The sequence below is a fragment of the Haliotis rubra genome, unplaced genomic scaffold (assembly GCF_003918875.1).
Source record: "Haliotis rubra isolate DU_JTF1 unplaced genomic scaffold, ASM391887v1 Scf26, whole genome shotgun sequence".
Taxonomy (NCBI): domain Eukaryota; kingdom Metazoa; phylum Mollusca; class Gastropoda; order Lepetellida; family Haliotidae; genus Haliotis; species Haliotis rubra.
The window spans coordinates 2,533,254-2,551,969 of record NW_025766669.1 but is presented as its reverse complement, the minus strand read 5'-3'; the positions used below and the strand labels follow the sequence as shown (position 1 = coordinate 2,551,969).

General features: G+C 42.1%; 1 protein-coding gene across 1 annotated transcript in view; it reads right to left on the bottom strand.

Annotated features, from left to right (window-relative positions):
* Window positions 1-18,716, bottom strand: part of LOC124280081 (ATP-dependent RNA helicase TDRD9-like) — a 45,012-nt gene that overhangs the window by 2,198 nt on the left and 24,098 nt on the right. Inside the window, exons 22-37 of the mRNA XM_046715959.1 lie at window positions 18,328-18,411; window positions 18,087-18,206; window positions 17,509-17,596; window positions 15,473-15,577; window positions 13,859-13,966; window positions 12,802-12,891; window positions 11,176-11,298; window positions 10,262-10,396; window positions 8,717-8,857; window positions 8,425-8,495; window positions 7,401-7,607; window positions 6,232-6,370; window positions 5,884-5,996; window positions 4,358-4,424; window positions 1,458-1,651; window positions 29-196 (exon numbers count right to left, since the gene is read on the bottom strand). Of these exons, the coding sequence (XP_046571915.1) occupies window positions 67-196; window positions 1,458-1,651; window positions 4,358-4,424; window positions 5,884-5,996; window positions 6,232-6,370; window positions 7,401-7,607; window positions 8,425-8,495; window positions 8,717-8,857; window positions 10,262-10,396; window positions 11,176-11,298; window positions 12,802-12,891; window positions 13,859-13,966; window positions 15,473-15,577; window positions 17,509-17,596; window positions 18,087-18,206; window positions 18,328-18,411 (1,915 nt within the window). The 3' untranslated portion in view covers window positions 29-66. The remainder of the gene's footprint in view (window positions 1-28; window positions 197-1,457; window positions 1,652-4,357; window positions 4,425-5,883; window positions 5,997-6,231; window positions 6,371-7,400; window positions 7,608-8,424; window positions 8,496-8,716; window positions 8,858-10,261; window positions 10,397-11,175; window positions 11,299-12,801; window positions 12,892-13,858; window positions 13,967-15,472; window positions 15,578-17,508; window positions 17,597-18,086; window positions 18,207-18,327; window positions 18,412-18,716) is intronic.

The following is an 18,716-nucleotide window of genomic DNA, read 5'->3' as shown; positions in this document are numbered from 1 at the left end:
GGCAGTTACATACAAGCCATGGCCCAGTGGCGGGCTGTCTGTGATGTATACAAGTACGATGGCCCATCAGTGATATATGCCATACAGTTTGCTCTCTTTGGCAAGATGGCTGTCTGACTGTAGGTGGGCAGACAGTGTTCTTGGAGTGGTACACAGCACGTCACACAGCTCACAGGTCACAGTATCGCTCCGATGCCTGCAGACAGAAATACAGAGATAAATGCTTTGTAATACATAATACTGGGTGTCTCAAAATACTAACCAAAACTTAAGGGAGTGAGTTTAGTTTTACACCGCTTTTAGCAATATTCCAGCAATATCGTGGGCTTCACACTCCCTTTGTAGGGGGACAACTCCGGTCTTCAGAAATGGGCTTCACATTGTAAATCCATGTGGGTGAATCGAAATTCAGGTCTTAGGCGTGACAGGGGCAGTGGGGTAGCCTAGTAATTAAAGCGTTGGCTTGTCACCCCGAAGACTCGGGTTTGAATCCCCACATGGGTACAATGTGTGACGCCCATTTCTGCTGTCAAGAGGCGTAAAACCAAACTGAGTCAGTCAATCAGTCTTCGGTGTGACAAGCAAACGCTTTAACCACTAGGCTACACCCACCCAAATTAAGATGTTGTTACTATCAACTGGCATACTATGAGGTGAGGTGAAATAGGGTTTAACATCGTGCTTGAGAATATTTCGCTCATATGATGATGTGCATGCGTGTGTATGTGTGGCTGCTTGTACTAGCCCAGACTGAAGGTGGTTTTATAGTGCTAGCCCACTGAGATACCATGCCGCAGTGAAGCATGAATACCCCACTCAGACACATTATACTGACTCCAAGCCGACCAGTCCTTGTTGTACCCATTAATGCTGAGCGCCAGGCAGGGACCAACAAGTACCATATTTTAACGTCTTTTGGTATGACGCGGTCGGGGACCGAACCCGCGACCTTCCGCTCTACGGGGGGACGCTCTAACCACTACACCACGGAGGCGGTCAGTCATACTATGAAAGAATCGTGTAGTCGTTAACTATATTTTAAGAGTGAGTGAGTTTGGGTGGGTGAGTGAAGATTGATTTCACACCCAATTTGGCATTATTCCAGCAATAACACGACGCCATAAGTGCGAGCCACACATTGTATCCACACTGACAAGCAAACACGGGTTTTCAGCAGTGACAAGAGAACACTTGAACTACTACTCTACTCCACGCCTATTTCCTCTTATCACAGATCCTATGCAGATCGCCATGTTTCTCTTCCTCGGGGGGCCATGAGTACATGACAGCTTGCCCTGCTCACCTGATGGAGTGAGTGAGTTTTAGTTGTATTCCGCTTTTATCAATATTCCAGCAATATCAAAGGCGAGGGACACTAGAAATGGACTTCACACATTGTATCCCTGTGGGGAATCGAACCTGAGTCTTCGAGGAAATATTTTTAACTATTAGGCTACCTGATGGAAAGTGACTTCAGTTCCTGCAGATGGTGTTTTAAGTAGTCACTGTGACGGACTTCATCCAGCAGGGAGCTCCTCTCCGTCTCGTCAGGTCTCGCCAGTCGAATGGCATAATGAGGGTTGAGCAGAGGTGGATCATCACTGACTGGATTGTGACATTCTGGCGGCTCCATCAGGTATTTCGGGTCAACCTGAAATGAAGAGAGTTCATCATGACTTAATAATAAAGATACACATTTAACCCTACATACTGAGGAAAACAATAAACAAGGGAATGAGAAAGCAGAGTAAGAGAGTGAGTGAGTGAGTATGATTTTACACAGCTTTAGCAATACTCCAGCAATATCAGGGCGGGGGACACCAGAAATTGGGTTTCATGCATTGTACCCATGTGGGGAATCGAACCAGGGTCTTCGGATGACAAGGTAAGGCTTTAACCACTAGGCTACCCCAACCACCCGAGAGAGTTAGTGAGGACTGACAGCACTTTGATGAGCATTTCTGTCATATCGCAATGTGGAAGTCTCGGTGGCTGAGCGGGTTAGGTGGCTGACTTTGTGTGCTGGCGATTATTAGGTGCCTGACTCTGAGGGTGCAGGTTCGAAACCCGGATGGGACTCAACCCAAGTACATACTAGAATCTGTACTTTACTAAGAAAGAGTAATCCCTAATATAACACATGTTACAGCTATCCAGTGATAGTAATGCCTACCTGATTCCAGTGATAGTAATGCCTACCTGATTTCAGTGATAGTAATGTCTACCTGATTCCAGTGATAGCAATGCCTACCTGATTCCAGTGACAGCAATGCCTACCTGATTCCAGTGATAGTAATGTCTACCTGATTCCAGTGATAGTAATGTCTACCTGATTCCTGTGATAGTAATGTCTACCTGATTCCAGTGATAGTAATGCCTACCTGATTCCAGTGATAGTAATGCCTACCTGATTATAGTGATAGTAATGCCTACCTGATTCCAGTGATAGTAATGCCTACCTGATTCCAGTGATAGTAATGCCTACCTGATTATAGTGATAGTAATGCCTACCTGATTCCAGTGATAGTAATGCCTACCTGATTCCAGTGATAGTAATGCCTACCTGATTCCAGTGATAGTAATGCCTACCTGATTCCAGTGATAGTAATGTCTACCTGATTCCAGTGATAGTAATGCCTACCTGATTCCAGTGATAGTAATGCCTACCTGATTCCAGTGATAGTAATGTCTACCTGATTCCAGTGATAGTAATGTCTACCTGATTCCAGTGATAGTAATGCCTACCTGATTCAAGTGATAGTAATGTCTACCTGATTCCAGTGATAGCAATGCCTACCTGATTCCAGTGATAGTAATGCCTACCTGATTCCAGTGATAGTAATGCCTACCTGATTCCAGTGATAGTAATGCCTACCTGATTCCAGTGATAGTAATGCCTACCTGATTCCAGTGATAGTAATGCCTACCTGATTCCAGTGATAGTAATGCCTACCTGATTCCAGTGATAGTAATGCCTACCTGATTCCAGTGATAGTAATGCCTACCTGATTCCAGTGATAGTAATGCCTACCTGATTCCAGTGATAGTAATGCCTACCTGATTCCAGTGATAGTAATGCCTACCTGATTCCAGTGATAGTAATGCCTACCTGATTCCAGTGATAGTAATGCCTACCTGATTCCAGTGATAGTAATGCCTACCTGATTATAGTGATAGTAATGCCTACCTGATTCCAGTGATAGTAATGCCTACCTGATTCCAGTGATAGTAATGCCTACCTGATTCCAGTGATAGTAATGTCTACCTGATTCCAGTGATAGTAATGTCTACCTGATTCCAGTGATAGTAATGCCTACCTGATTCCAGTGATAGTAATGTCTACCTGATTCCAGTGATAGTAATGCCTACCTGATTCCAGTGATAGTAATGCCTACCTGATTCCAGTGATAGTAATGCCTACCTGATTCCAGTGATAGTAATGCCTACCTGATTCCAGTGATAGTAATGCCTACCTGATTCCAGTGATAGTAATGCCTACCTGATTCCAGTGATAGTAATGCCTACCTGATTCCAGTGATAGTAATGCCTACCTGATTCCAGTGATAGTAATGCCTACCTGATTCCAGTGATAGTAATGTCTACCTGATTCCAGTGATAGTAATGTCTACCTGATTCCAGTGATAGTAATGCCTACCTGATTCTAGTGATAGCAATGCCTACCTGATTCCAGTGATAGCAATGCCTACCTGATTCCAGTGATAGCAATGCCTACCTGATTCCTGTGATAGTAATGTCTACCTGATTCCAGTGCTAGTAATGTCTACCTGATTATAGTGACAGTAATGCCTACCTGATTCCAGTGCTAGCAATGTCTACCTGAATCCAGTGCTAGTTATGTCTACCTGATTCCAGTGATAGTAATGTCTACCCCATTATAGTGACAGTAATGCCTACATGATTATAGTGCTAGTAATGTCTACCTGATTCCAGTGACAGTAATGCCTACCTGATTCCAGTGCTAGTTATGTCTACCTGATTCCAGTGATAGTAATGTCTACCCCATTATAGTGACAGTAATGCCTACATGATTATAGTGCTAGTAATGTCTACCTGATTCCAGTGCTAGTAATGCCTACCTGCTTCTAGTGATAGCAATGCCTACCTGATTCCAGTGCTGGCAATGCCTACCTGATTCCAGTGATAGCAATGCCTACCTGATTATAGTGATAGTAATGTCTACCCCATTCCAGTGATAGTAACGCCTACCTGATTATAGTGCTAGCAATGCCTACCTGATTCCAGTGCTAGCAATGCCTACCTGATTCCAGACAAAGTAATGCCTACCTGCTTCTAGTGATAGCCATGCCTACCTGATTCCAAACAAAGTAGTGCCTACCTGATTCCAGTGATAAGCTCTGTCATAATTAGAGGGCTCAATAGACTCCCTCCTTTTCTCCACCAGTCTGAAAGAAGAATTTTAATTATCATCATTATCATGACTAAGTGTTATGATCAAAATGAACATTTTGTCAAGTAGACTTAATCTATGTAATCCATTTCACCCAAGCTTCATACAATCATCGACATAACCACACACGGGGTTGACATACACTTTGAAAAATTGAAGATACTTTCTAAATTTTCATGAAAATAATTACTCAATAAAACAATTACATTCTATCTAGCCAATTGTTTTGCCAATTGCAGTTTACTTTCCAAAAACTTACATTGCTTATTATATTTGTACTGGAGTTATTTGGATTTGGAGTTATTTGAAAAAATATTGCATCACCTATGACCTGTGTTCAAATATTTTGAGAGTATTTCACTAAATGTTTGAATCAAACAGACAGGAATTATGTATTATGTAGCCCACACATGCACAGGCACAGACAGATGGACAGACAGATAGACAAAGAGGACTGAGTGAGTATGGTTTTACGCCGCTTTTAGCAATATTCCAGCAACATCACGGCAGGGGAAACCATAAATGGGCTTCACACATTGTACCCATCAGACAAGAGCAGGCAAACAGACATACAAAGAGGAGGCAAACAGACAGACAGACAGGCAAAGAGGAGAGAGACAGACAGAGACAGACAAAGAGGAGAGAGACAGACAAAGAGGAGAGAGACAGATAGACAAAGAGTCAGACAAAGAGAGAGACAGAGAGACAGACAAAGAGAGAGAGAGAGAGAGACAGACAAGAGAGAGAGACAGAGACAGACAAAGAGAGAGAGAGAGAGACAAATAGAAAAGAGACAGAGAAGCAGACAGACAGACAGGCAAAGAGGAGAGAGACAGACAGACAGAGGCAAAGAGGAGAGACAAAGAGAGAGAGACAGACAGAGAGAGAGAGAGACAGACAGACAAAGAGAGAGAGAGAGACAGACAACAGAGACAGACAAACAGAGGAACCAGAGACAGAGACAGATAGAGACAAAGACAAATGACAAAGAGGAGAGACAGAAGAGACAAAGAGAGGAGAGAGACAGACAAAGAGGAGAGAGACAGACAGGAGAGAGACAGAGAGAGAGAGAGAGAGACAGAGACAGACAAAGAGGAGAGACAGATAGACAAAGAGGTGCCAGACAGACAAAGAAAGAGACAGACAGACAAAGGAGAGAGAGAGAGACAAAGAGGAGACAAAAAGGCAGAGAGACAGACAGACAAAGAGGAGAGAGACAGAAAGAGAGAGGCAGACAAAGACAGACAGACAGACAGACAGACAAACAGGAGAGAGAAAAAAGAGGAGGCAGACAGACAGACAGACAGAGAGGCAAAGAGAGACAGATAGACAAAGAAGAGTCAGACAAAGAGAGAGAGAGAGAGAGAGAGACAAAGAGGAGAGAGACAGACAAAGAATGAGACAGACAGACAGACAGACAGACAGACAGACAGACAGACAAAGAGGAGCCCCACCTGAGAAGTTTGATCCTGGCATTATTCTGCAACTTCTCTGTGGCGACACCACCCCATGTGACAGTGTCCTGCGTCCCCACCGCCACGTTGATTGCAAGACGCACACAGTTGATCTGACAAATCACAATGTATCATAGAACACAACATGAAAGAACCACAGTCTAAAACTTACTCTCCAACAAGCTGCAAACCAGCCCCAAAATAATCAGTCCTCAATTGTTACTGGATCCATCTAATTTCACATGAAAAGAGTTTACTTTTTTAAGGACAGAGTTACCCGTGAAGAAAAAAAAACATCCCCAAATATTCATTACTTTTTCATGCGCTTACAATCCTGACACAACTGACCAGGTCAATGTCCTCATCATTGATGTGAGCGTCAAAGGTGACCTCCATGTCATGATCAGGCAGGATGGGATAGTTAGACTGGTCTTCGTATCCAAGACCACAGATGGCACCAGTGTAATGGGTCCGTTTGGGATTTGTTCTGTTGAAAAACACACAACAAAGTCTAATAAGGCCAGCTGAACCAAGAAAGAGTGAGTGAGTGACTTTGGTTTAACGCCACTTTTAGCAATAATCCCGCAATATCACCAGAAATGGGCTTCACACATTGTACCCATGGGAATCGAACCGGGTCTTCGTTGTGATGATCTTTAACCACTAGGCTACCCACCAACCCGAACCAAGAAAGAAGGAAAACTGTATAATGTAGTGGAAGGAGTTCACAAATTATCAATGAATGACAACTGTTGGTCCAAAAGGAACGTTTACACCAATACTGAGGGTATTGTTTGTAGTATGCATAAAAGTGTCGCTTCAAATTGGATAACTTTCAATTGGATAATTTTTTCGATTCTTTTCAATGACATTTCCCAGCTACATTTTGCCACCGCCATTCACCTAATGGATAAGAAATGCAATTGTCGTTAAAAAAGAATTAAGAAGTTGTTATCCATGGAAAAGTGTCACGCATTCATTTTCTTCTGAATGCTCATCAACGACTTTGTTGAAAGTAGATCACTGTGACCTGTCATCATTCATCATACATATGATGTGAGTGAGAGTCACATCGGCAATATTTCAGCCATCTCGTGACTAAATCAAATTATAACTGAAAGTAAATTTTCAAAAACTGTCAATGAAGGACAGTATACATATGATGTAACAACTCCAAATATAGTACTCAAACAATATCAGCAGTGGATAAAATATGGCTACTATCTCTACCAATGACCTTCACTGTGACCTTGACCTTTAATTTAGATGACCTTGATCCTTCCTGACCCAACCCTAATGAAGGCATGTACCAAGTTTTATTGACCTCCAGGAAGTAAACAAACTTTTCATCTGGCTAGGGTCTTGCAGATGACATGACATGTCTAAGATGTCCAAACACGGAATAGGTTCAAAAACAAAGTGTGGTGAAATATGCATTCAAATTCAGGCAAATCCTCAAAGCATCACAATCTTATTAAGCTGCTTAACTACAGGATCATAGGGAGTTGCGGCATCACCTGAGTTCTGCCACTGGAGCAAACAGTAGACACATGAGGGCTGGTAGGCCGGGTATCAGCGGCATGATCGTCGTGTCCCTTGCCATCATCACGGACGCTTGGGGATTCAGACCAACAAACGCTGCAACCATCATACGGGCATGGCTGTTCTGTGGCTCGTCGTCTATGGCTACAGAGTTGATACTGTCCTGATCTATCCTTGAGCCTCTGGCAGAAAAACAGAAATGATGGCATTCCAACCAGTGTATTTCAATGTGCTGAGGATTCAGCATTGGAAATATTTCACCTTTGTGTCTTTAATCAAGCAAAATGGTACTGTATGTATGCGAGATAGACATCAATAGTTATAGGTAGATGCCTGTGTATGTGAGAGAGGAGAGTAACAGGTACGTACCTGTGTCTGTGAGAGGGGAGAGTTACAGGTACGTACCTGTGTATGTGAGAGGGGAGAGTTACAGGTACATACCTGTGTATGTGAGAGGGGAGAGTTACAGGTACATACCTGTGTCTGTGAGAGGGGAGAGTTACAGGTACATACCAGTGTATGTGAGAGAGGAGAGTTACAGGTACATACCTGTGTCTGTGAGAGAGGAGAGTTACAGGTATATATACCTGTGTCTGTCAGAGAGGAGAGTTACAGGTACATACCTGTGTCTGTGAGAGAGTAGAGTTACAGGTACATACCTGTGTATGTCAGAGAGGAGAGTTACAGGTACATACCTGTGTCTGTCAGAGAGGAGAGTTACAGGTACATACCTGTGTATGTGAGAGAGGAGAGTTACAGGTACATGTCTACGTTTGTGTGAGAGTGAGTGAGTTTAGTTTTACGGTGCTTTTAGCAATATTCCAGCAATATCACAGCGTGGGACACCAGAAATGGGCTTCACACATTGTACCCATGTGGGGAATTGAACTCGGGTCTTTGGCGTGACAATAAACGCTTTAACCACCAGGCTACCCCACCACCCCTTGTGTGAGAGGTGTTACAGGTAAAACACATCAGAGAATGTTCAAAGTTACATACCTCAGTCTGCCTACAAACGTCATGTTATGGAAGCTCATCTCCAAAGGACTGTGAGGACCTATCAGCTTTACCTGAAATGTGCACAAAACATTAAAACCACAATTTTCCCTTTAAACAATGTTATATACTGGACAAAATAAGTTAGGGAGATTGGTATTTTTATTATTTATATTTTATCAGTGTGTCAATGAATAAATAGATCAATATTCATAATTTCAAAATTTACATACATCCTTAACTATTTTTGTCAAGTATATGATATTGTGTTAATGATTGTTCAAAAGCTGCTTACCTTACGCTGGGAACCCTTGAGGGCAGCTCTTGTTTCTCGTGGCATTTCTACATTCATCCATTCTTCCTTCTGTCCCGACAATGCACTATCTGGAGATACTGTCATACTCATTGCTTCTGCACAGCGGTCGTCATGGTTTTGCTTGAAAAATAATACAAATATTCATGACAACGAAGTACGACTAATTGAGGCACATCATATGTGCAATCCATCTGGTTTATACATCAGTCAGGCCTCGTTAATCCAACAGTGCCGCTTTCATCAAAAATGTTCGGATAGTGAAACGTTCAGTTTGCTGAAACAAGTCCAGTGCACCACACTGCAGTAGAGTTACTTCCCTTTCCCTTGCCTGATAGAGACAACAGATCAGAACATGTATCAACTGACTATATCACACATAAGAAAACAACAACTGTGACAGGTTTTCATCAAACTAACACAAAGTGTGATCTGTTAATTATTAAAATCATGACTTGTTCCACTCACAATGTATTAATTGCCATTGACGTTTACTGATAATGAGCCCCGCTGTTGTTAGGCAATATGGTCATCGTATGAACAGCTGGATTAATGAGTGAGTGAGGTTTGTTTTACACCCCACACAGCAATATTCCAGCTATATGGCGGCGGTCTGTAAATAATCGAGTCTGGACCAGACAATCCAGTGATCAACAGCATGAGCATCAACCAAGTCAGCAAGCCTGACCACCTGATCCTGTTAATCACCTCTTACGACAAGCATGGGCTACTGAAGATCGATATTCTAACCCGGATCTTTACGGGTCAGCCGGATTTATGAAGCAAAAACAAGTACAACAAGTGTTTGCCACTGATATGGCAATGTTCCCCGCCGTAAAGAATGGTATATTTTTTGGTCACATACAAGATGCCTAAAATGACTGGTGTCTGCACAATCACCCATGTAGGCTGTTGACATAAATGAAGACATTGGGTGCAATGTTTTATGAGATACCACAGTTTGAAAAGTGTTCAAAGTGTCGTTGTGACCTTGAAAATATAGACAAGGTCACCCAAATCGACTGGTGTCTGCGTAATCCCCCAATGTTGGCTGTCACCAAATTTGAAGACATTGGATACAACAGTGCATGAGATATCACGTTAACAACAGTTTGAACAGTGTTCAAACTGTTGTGGTGACCTTGAAGATGAGGTCAAGGTCACCCAAATCGACTGGTGCCTGGCCATTCCCCCAATGTAGGCTGTCACCAAATTTGAAGACATTGGGTACAACAGTTCATGAGATATCGCGTTACCAAGAATCGGTACGTAAGTACGTATGGTGGGGGATAATTAGCTAATCTGTTACCCATAATTGATGTTCGAAGTCAGAGACTGAAGCATCAGATTAATGAATCAACAGTTGATGTGTTTATTTAGTAAACAAGATTGGTTACGGCTTGAGTCTGTTCGGATGGCGCAGGACTTGGATTATCGGGGACCGGACTAACGCGGCCTGACTGTACTTATAAAGCTGGATTGCAAAGTCTTAAAAAGATTGGATCGAAGATTGCTTGAACATCTCACCTTGGACAGAAATGATTCCTCAGCAACATCTGCAAAGCCTTTTCTGACCACATCTTCATTGACCACAACTTGCTGATTGTTTGACGTCTTCTCAATTAACTGTAGCCTCAAGGCATTCCTCTCCACGGAAAACACCTGCAGAAGTAACACTTAACATCAAGATCAGGACATCCACATGTCATCACAGTTAACACCTGGACAATACTTCACTACCTCTTCTCCATCAAGTGCACTGCAGTAATTTCATTCAGTATCCAGACTGGTTACTAACAAAAAAGAGAAACTGTCTCAATATCGATCTGGTCATTTGGTATCTCTTGACGTATATGTACTCACTAATGGGTAAAACTGGGATCTAAAATCAATGGTTAATGAGTAATTGTTTGTTTGTTCTTGACGATGGCTTCTAAACACTCAAGTCTGGACCAAACAATCCAGTGATTGATATTGAGAGCTAAAATGCACAAAGTTTAGGTATGATGACTGGCAATAAACATAAAGCCTGAACATTTCCATGAGTCACCTCTTAATTAACACCATAACAGGTTTGATTGTTTCTGTTTGTTTGGTAGTTGTTTAACACTCAGCAATATTCCAGCTATATGGCGTTGGTCTGTAAATAATCAAGACCAGACAATCCAGTCGTCAACATCATAGACATAGATCTATGCAACTGGGATACAATGACATGTGTCAACCAAGTCAGTGAGCCTGTCCACCCGATTCCATTAGGTAGCTTGGGTTCATGTGACAAGGTAATCATAGTGTTTAGACAATTGTAACTCCACTTCTTTAACATAAGCTTACAACTGGGGTGGAGTTAAAATCATTTTGTGAGCCAGGGTCTTGGGGGCAGTTCTCGTCTGGACCCCCATTGACTAAATCTGATAAAACTACAATGAGAATTGCGTTACCTGGGCATACAGAATCTTGTTGACGTACTCTCTAGTGAACCATGTTGTCGACTCCTTGCTCCACACACCATCAGGACACCTCAGACTTGACGGCCGGATGTGAGCCAGGTAGCATTCAAATGCCTGAACACAACAAACACGAAATCATACAAGTAGGCACAACGCTGTCAGAAGAAAATGCTTACTGAAAACAACATATAACACCAAAGCACCAGTGTCAACAACTGGTGGCCAAGATGGCTTATATATTGCAATTCTGTGTGCAGAATTGCTTCCCTTGGGCACACCAGAATCCAATGTATCCCAGTTCTCTCGGTTTATGTTTCAGGTAGACAGCATCATACCCATGGATACGAATTTTCAAGGGTTTGAGGTCGGAAATTAGACATTTTCCCGCATTTTTTAGTTGAAAGTTGAGGCTTCCATAGGTCTTATTCTCCTGAATACACCCAAACCTGCTAGTGCACGTGATAGTGCAAATCTCCCTGAACATCATGCACAAATTTCCCTTATAGGCAACGTTTGGAACACAAATCAATCACATGTTGAAAACCATGCCTCAACGTTGCCTCTAAGCATTGCGCTGACAGGGGGAGAGCTATAGGGTGGATCCGGGAGGGCATTGCCATACGTGAGACGGCGAGAAGACTTTGTTTCTGCAATGAATTTACCTTAACCACCAATAAAATTTGTTTTCATCGTATCATATGTATTGTTTTATAATAAAAAAAACAGGTGTTCCTTGGATCTTTTGAGTAGTATATATTTGATCAGTAATATGAGAAACGACAAGAAAGACTGCAAGTTGCCGAGTTCATCTGCTGAAATAGAACCTCTCAATATATTTTACCTACCCTCAGTAACCTCCAAGCTAAGATTTGACATTTTTGTGTGCATGCATTTAAGATCAAATTAATTGAGTATTTACAAAAATTCAACTGCATTTGTATGCAACAGACTGGATAGGAATTGAGTTTTCACATAAATATTTGCGTAATTTACGCAGATAGGCAGTTTATCTGTACCTCTGCATTAAGCTGACGTGCTGTGTTATATCTGATATATCAGTGTTATTCCACCATAATCACTCACTACTAAGTTCAATTTGTCATCTTCGTAATTTTCATTTCATCAAACTGTAGAACTGACTGACTGAGTTTAGTTTTACGCCGCTTTTAGCAATATTCCAGCAATATCACGGCGGGGGACACCAGAAATGGGCTTAACACATTGTGCCCATGTGGGGAATCGAACCCGGGTCTTCGGCGTGACGAGCCAACGCTTTAACCACTAGGCTACCCCACAGCCCCTCAAACTGTAGAAACAGTTGAGCAAATGATTTTCGCCACATTCATTTTATTGATATATTTCCAGCATTTTCTATCAATCTGTGAACCGACAAAAATTACACATAAGGATAAATGTATGCAGCTTTTAGAGTGAGCGAGTGAGTTGGGTTTTATGCTGCTTTTAGCAATATTCCAGCAATATCACGGCGTTGGACACCAGAAATGGGCTTCACACATTGTACCCATGTGGGGAATCGAACTCGGGGCCTTCAGCGTGACGAGCGAACGCTTTAACCACCAGGCTACCCCACCTCCCCCTGCAGTGTTTAGAACTCACCTGGAAGGGGATTTCCAGCAGCTCGGAAGGCAATGCTCTTATGTGATCTCGAGACACCGTCTCTGTGTTGCCATAGTCAACAAAGAACACCTGTCAACAGAGAACATGATCAACATGGATTTCACGTAAAAAACACAAACACATACAAACTACAATCAGTAAGTAGGAAACAATTCAGATTTAACATCTACCATGCTTTCATTGTAAGCATGACAACCACAAAGTTTTCTGTTGACGTCTCAGAACCATATCCTGTTTGGTTTGTTTGTTTGTTGTTTACTGCTGCACTTGGCAAAATTCCAACCATATGGTGGCAGTCTGTAAACCATCTGGACCAGACAATTAAGAGATCAACAGCATGAGCATCCATCTACACAATTGGGATACGATGACATGTGTCAACCAAGTCAGCGAGCCTGACCACCCGATTCCATTAGTCGCCTCTTACAACAAGCATGGGTTGCTTGAGAACAGTTCTAACCTGGTTCTTAGCCCGTCTCCACTTGAAGACAGCTCATAACAGGTTAACAAGCATTCCTTCTGGAGTGAGTGAGTGAATTGGGTTTACGCCGCTTTTAGCAATATTCCAGCAATACCACGGCAGGGGACACCAGAAATGGGCTTCACACATTGCGTCTGATTAGAGATGGAGTGAGTGCATGAATTTAGTTTTATGCCGCTTTAAGCAAAATTCCAGCAACATCACGGCATGTTTAGGATATTTTCTCAATGAAACTAAACGACTCCTCAAAAATAAAAGAGTTAAGAAATATGTACATTATATTGAATGGACGGTGCAAGATGTGACGATTCGTCACATCTTTCTGGCCTGTGGCAGAGGTACTATGCTGGCTTGCCGCATGGAACTCTGGGTAGGAGAGTGCCATGATGGCTACCATGAAAAACGGCTACCATGAAAAACACAAGGCCATGCTAATACCAGTACATGAGCCGCAGCATATAGGACTAATCAAGGCCTCCTGCACAGTCTATAACTACTGCACTATCCTGGAGTCACAGGACATTCGTCAGCTGATACTGAGGAAAAACTCTGTACCTGCACCATGTTTCCCCGGACCTCCACGATCCTGCCCCGGTAGAAGGCGACGGACTCATCCTGGTAGATGGCAGCACAGTAACTCCCTGGCGCCAGAAACCCGGTCACCTGCCAGGAAACATACAAATATGAAAATCAACTGAACAATGATAACTGAAGTGATGATGAAAGTAGAACTTCAAGCATTTGAGTAAACTAGTTTCAGAACTTATTATCTGAATTTATTATATATACTGAGGGAAATAAATAAGGTATCACATGAAAGCACAAGTGTTCCTTTATTTTGTTTTCCAGGTTTCTTCACAAGTTGTGCGATACAGAGAAACCAGGGAAAACAATAAAGGAACATTTGTGCTCTCATGTGATCCCTTATTTTTTTCCCTCAGTATATGATGAAACAATTTTACTTCAACTTACAGAACATAATAACAACACAAGACAATACAACAACATATTAACAGCTATATTGTTACTTGTACAGTAAACTTCAGTTGTGACAATCTCAAAAGGACCACCAATTTGTGTTCATTATAAAGGAAAAAATGCAATTTTTTAAGTAAAATTGATATTTGTATACTTATCCTGACTCATGATCTTTTGCTTATAGAGGAATCACTTCATCTATACGGATGCTGAGGTCTTATACCGGGTAGCAGATGGCCTGCGGATATTGTTCACTCACTCACTCCAACCCAACAGAGACGTACTGCATATACGCTTATGACTTCGACTCCAATATGATATCACCTATGAAGCCGATATCTCAAGTACTGGAGAACCTCAAGGCGACCTTTGTAAAGGGCTTAAGGTTAACAACGCCTTCAAGAATCCTTGAACGGACGTACAGATGAAATTAATAACACTCGTGACTCAGCGTGGGGATTAGGATTTTATATCCTATCAACTAGATTCAACATCGATATTTCTTCAAGATCCATACAGACCTACGTCTCGACAGCCTCCTTCGTCATGCTGGGAATAAGTGATCTATATCACTGAACAAGAATTTACACTGGGAGCAACCCTTAGTCAAGAGGTTTATATGAGCGGAGTAGAATTACGCGCACTTTTACTCAACCAACTAATTGCATCAGATTTTATGGAGGCCAACTTGCTACAACACCGGTGACGTCATGCTTGAAGCTGATTGGTCCACGTCAGACAACGCCTCCCACTGACAGAGCAAGCTCCAGCATGTTTTCTGATTGTAAACAAACCCGAGGTACAGGGGAATACTTCATCGGCAGCCTTGGAAACAGTATACAACTACAGCCTGTTATCATCATGGGAATCTGTCAGTTCATTATAAACATGTTTGTATAAACATTGTTTACTCGTTGGTTTGTTGTTTAATGCCTCACTCGGCTACATTAAGCTACATGGCGGTGGTCTGTAAATAATAATCAAGTCTGGACCAGACAATCCAGTGATTATGAGCATAGATGAACGCATCTGGGATACCCTGATGTGTGTCAACCAAGTCAGCGAACCCGACAACCCGATCTCGTTAGTCGCTTCTTATGACAAGCATGGGTTACAGAAGACCAATTGTACCCCGGATCTTCACGGGACACATTGTTTACTGTATATGTATAGTTGGCACGTATACTGTACTTGTATCAAGGCAGTGGAGCTGTTAAGCTGGTCCTGCACGTGTTTCAGCTGATTCATGGCCAAGTCCGTGTAGTACTGTGCCCAGAAGTGTCCGAACTCCACCACCTGCACAATAACACCCATAACATGAGCTTCAACCTACCCAGTTGAGATACGATGGCATGCATCAACTCAGTCTGCCAATCCAATCCTTTAGATCGCATCTTACACCCGGCATGGGTTGCTTGAGACCAATTCTAACCTGGACTGGAGTATATCTGTTACCAAGTTTGGCAATATTTCAACATACATGTACAAAAATCTGCTCATGAATGCATCAAGCGACTTCAGAGATGAAGAGAAATATATAGAAAGATGGGCACCATACTACGTGAGCAAAAAGCAAACAGTGTTAGCACTCTCTTTGAGTAGTGACTGAAAGAACAGTGTAGGTGTCAACACAGGTTCTAATTCGCCTCCGGGGCGTTGGGGTAGCTTAGTGGTTAAAGCGTTCGCTTGTTACGCAGATGACTTGGGTTCGACTCACTCACTCACGTTGGCCTCTTTGTGCCATTACATGCTTCCTGCAATTTTTTGTCAGTTCATCTGATGCTCGAGTGATATTTCGATGGCATGTTTAACCATCTGATTCAGCCATCATCAGTTCATCTGATGCTCGAGTGATATTTCGATGGCATATTTAACCATCAGATTCAGCCATCGTCAGTTCATCTGATGCTCGAGTGATATTTCGATGGCATATTTAACCATCAGATTAAGCAATCGTCTGTTCATCTGATGCTCAAGTGATATTTCGATGGCATATTTAACCATCAGATTAAGCCATCGACAGTTCATCTGATGCTCAAGTGATATTTCGATGGCATATTTAACCATCAGATTCAGCCATCTTCTGTTCATCTGATGCTCGAGTGATATTTCGATGGCATATTTAACCATCAGATTCAGCCATCGGCAGTTCATCTGATGCTCAAGTGATATTTCGATGGCATATTTAACCATCAGATTCAGCCATCTTAACCATCAGTTCATCTGATGCTCAAGTGATATTTCGATGGCATATTTAACCATCAGATTCAGCCATCGTCAGTTCATCTGATGCTCAAGTGATATTTCGATGGCATATTTAACCATCAGATTCAGCCATCGGCAGTTCATCTGATGCTCAAGTGATATTTCGATGGCATATTTAACCATCAGATTCAGCCATCTTCTGTTCATCTGATGCTCAAGTGATATTTCGATGGCATATTTAACCATCAGATTCAGCCATCGGCAGTTCATCTGATGCTAAAGTGATATTTCGATGGCATATTTAACCATCAGATTCAGCCATCGGCAGTTCATCTGATGCTCAAGTGATATTTCGATGGCATATTTAACCATCAGATTCAGCCATCGGCAGTTCATCTGATGCTCAAGTGATATTTCGATGGCATATTTATTTCAGATTCAGCCATATGCTCGAGTTATGGCATATTTAACCATCAGATTCAGCCATCGTCTGTTCATCTGATGCTCAAGTGATATTTCGATGGCATGTTGAATGATCTGATTCAGCCATCATCAGTTCATCTGATGCTTGAGTGATATTTCGATGGCATATTTAACCATCAGATTCAGCCATCGGCAGTTCATCGGATGCTCGAGTGATATTGAGATGGCATATTTAACCATCAGATTCAGCCATCATCAGTTCATCTGATGCGATGGCATATTTAACCATCAGATTCGATATTCAGTTCATCTGATGCTCGAGTGATATTTCGATGGCATGTTGAATGATCTCATTCAGCCAGGACAGGTGATAGGAACTATCAATATGTCAATGATAACCAGCATTGGTCAAGATCAGTTCAAGCATCCTAGATAGGCGACCTTCAAACTTACCCATTCATACACTGGTACAAATAAACAAACACAGATAAACACAAGCATCCTAAAGACACATAAATGTTCAATACTATAAAAGTGTAATAATCTAGAACACAATGTTGAACCCCATCCCACTCAGGAGTACAGGTATATGTACCTACCGCAGTGACCATGACCAGGACTCCTGACACCGAGGGCCTGGGAGGCTCCACAACTTGACCAAGGCTTTGCTGAGTGGACCCCTTTAGCCTGTAACAGGACTGGCAGGTTATACATAATACATGTAAAAATATTGAGAAATCATTTATACTGGGATAAGGCTGGGTTCCCTGAGTCTGTCAAAATTTCCGAAAGCTAACAACATGCTCACTACGAAGTGAAATATGTGTAACTTCTAGTCAAGGGTTGTGATTATAGAACAGTTCACGGCATGGATTAGGGGCCGAAGTTTGACCAATATTCTGTACAGTGCCATCTGTTCAATAATTTTCTAAAACGCTGACCGCTCCTTTCCACTTTCTAGTTGGGCCTTTCATCTTTTTGGCAACAATTAGAAAAAATAATTTTCATTTCATTTCTGACTATTGCTTTTTTACACCCAGTCAATCAAATGATTAAATCAGAATATCAAATGATTAAATCAGTCAATCAAATGAATAAATCAGAATAATCTAAAGTGTCATATATATTTTCGACTGCTCGACAATTATACGAGAGTAGCAAGCAAACATTTACTGACCTGTTGGTACGAAGCTGCCCCTGGGAAGCCACCATGTCCTGAGCTCGGTGCAGGTTGCTGGCAATGATGTTCGCATCTTCCCTCGTGTACATTTCCACCTCGATGGGTATCCGCAACAACCTGTACACAACATACACCATCAACGTCAACTTTACACACTGTACACTCACCAGTAATAGCTCGATACAATGTACATCACTATATCTACAACTTGGCAAGTTAACAAACCAGTGACTGTTACCTGAGTTTGATGGCCATGTATATGCCCTTGTGTACCCGAGATTCACACAGCGTGTTGCCCTTCCATGGGAACTGGATGAAAGCCCTGGAAATACGGGAGACAAAGTTACAACACATGCATTTACTGTTTTATTTTGACATATGTGTAGGTGGTTGTGTCATCTGAGTGGAGTCATTTTTGGTCGAGGGTCCTCAAAAGCTAGTGTTTCTGAAAAGAATGCTTAGGCACTCTGTACTATGATGGGAGACCGGATCAGAGGCTTTTCTCAAGACTTTAACTTTAAGCTGTGAACAAATGAGCCCCATTATGATTCTAGACCATCTTGTACAGTTTCATCCAATTGTTTCCAAAAAGTTCATGTGCATTGGTGATAAACATATGACAACTAA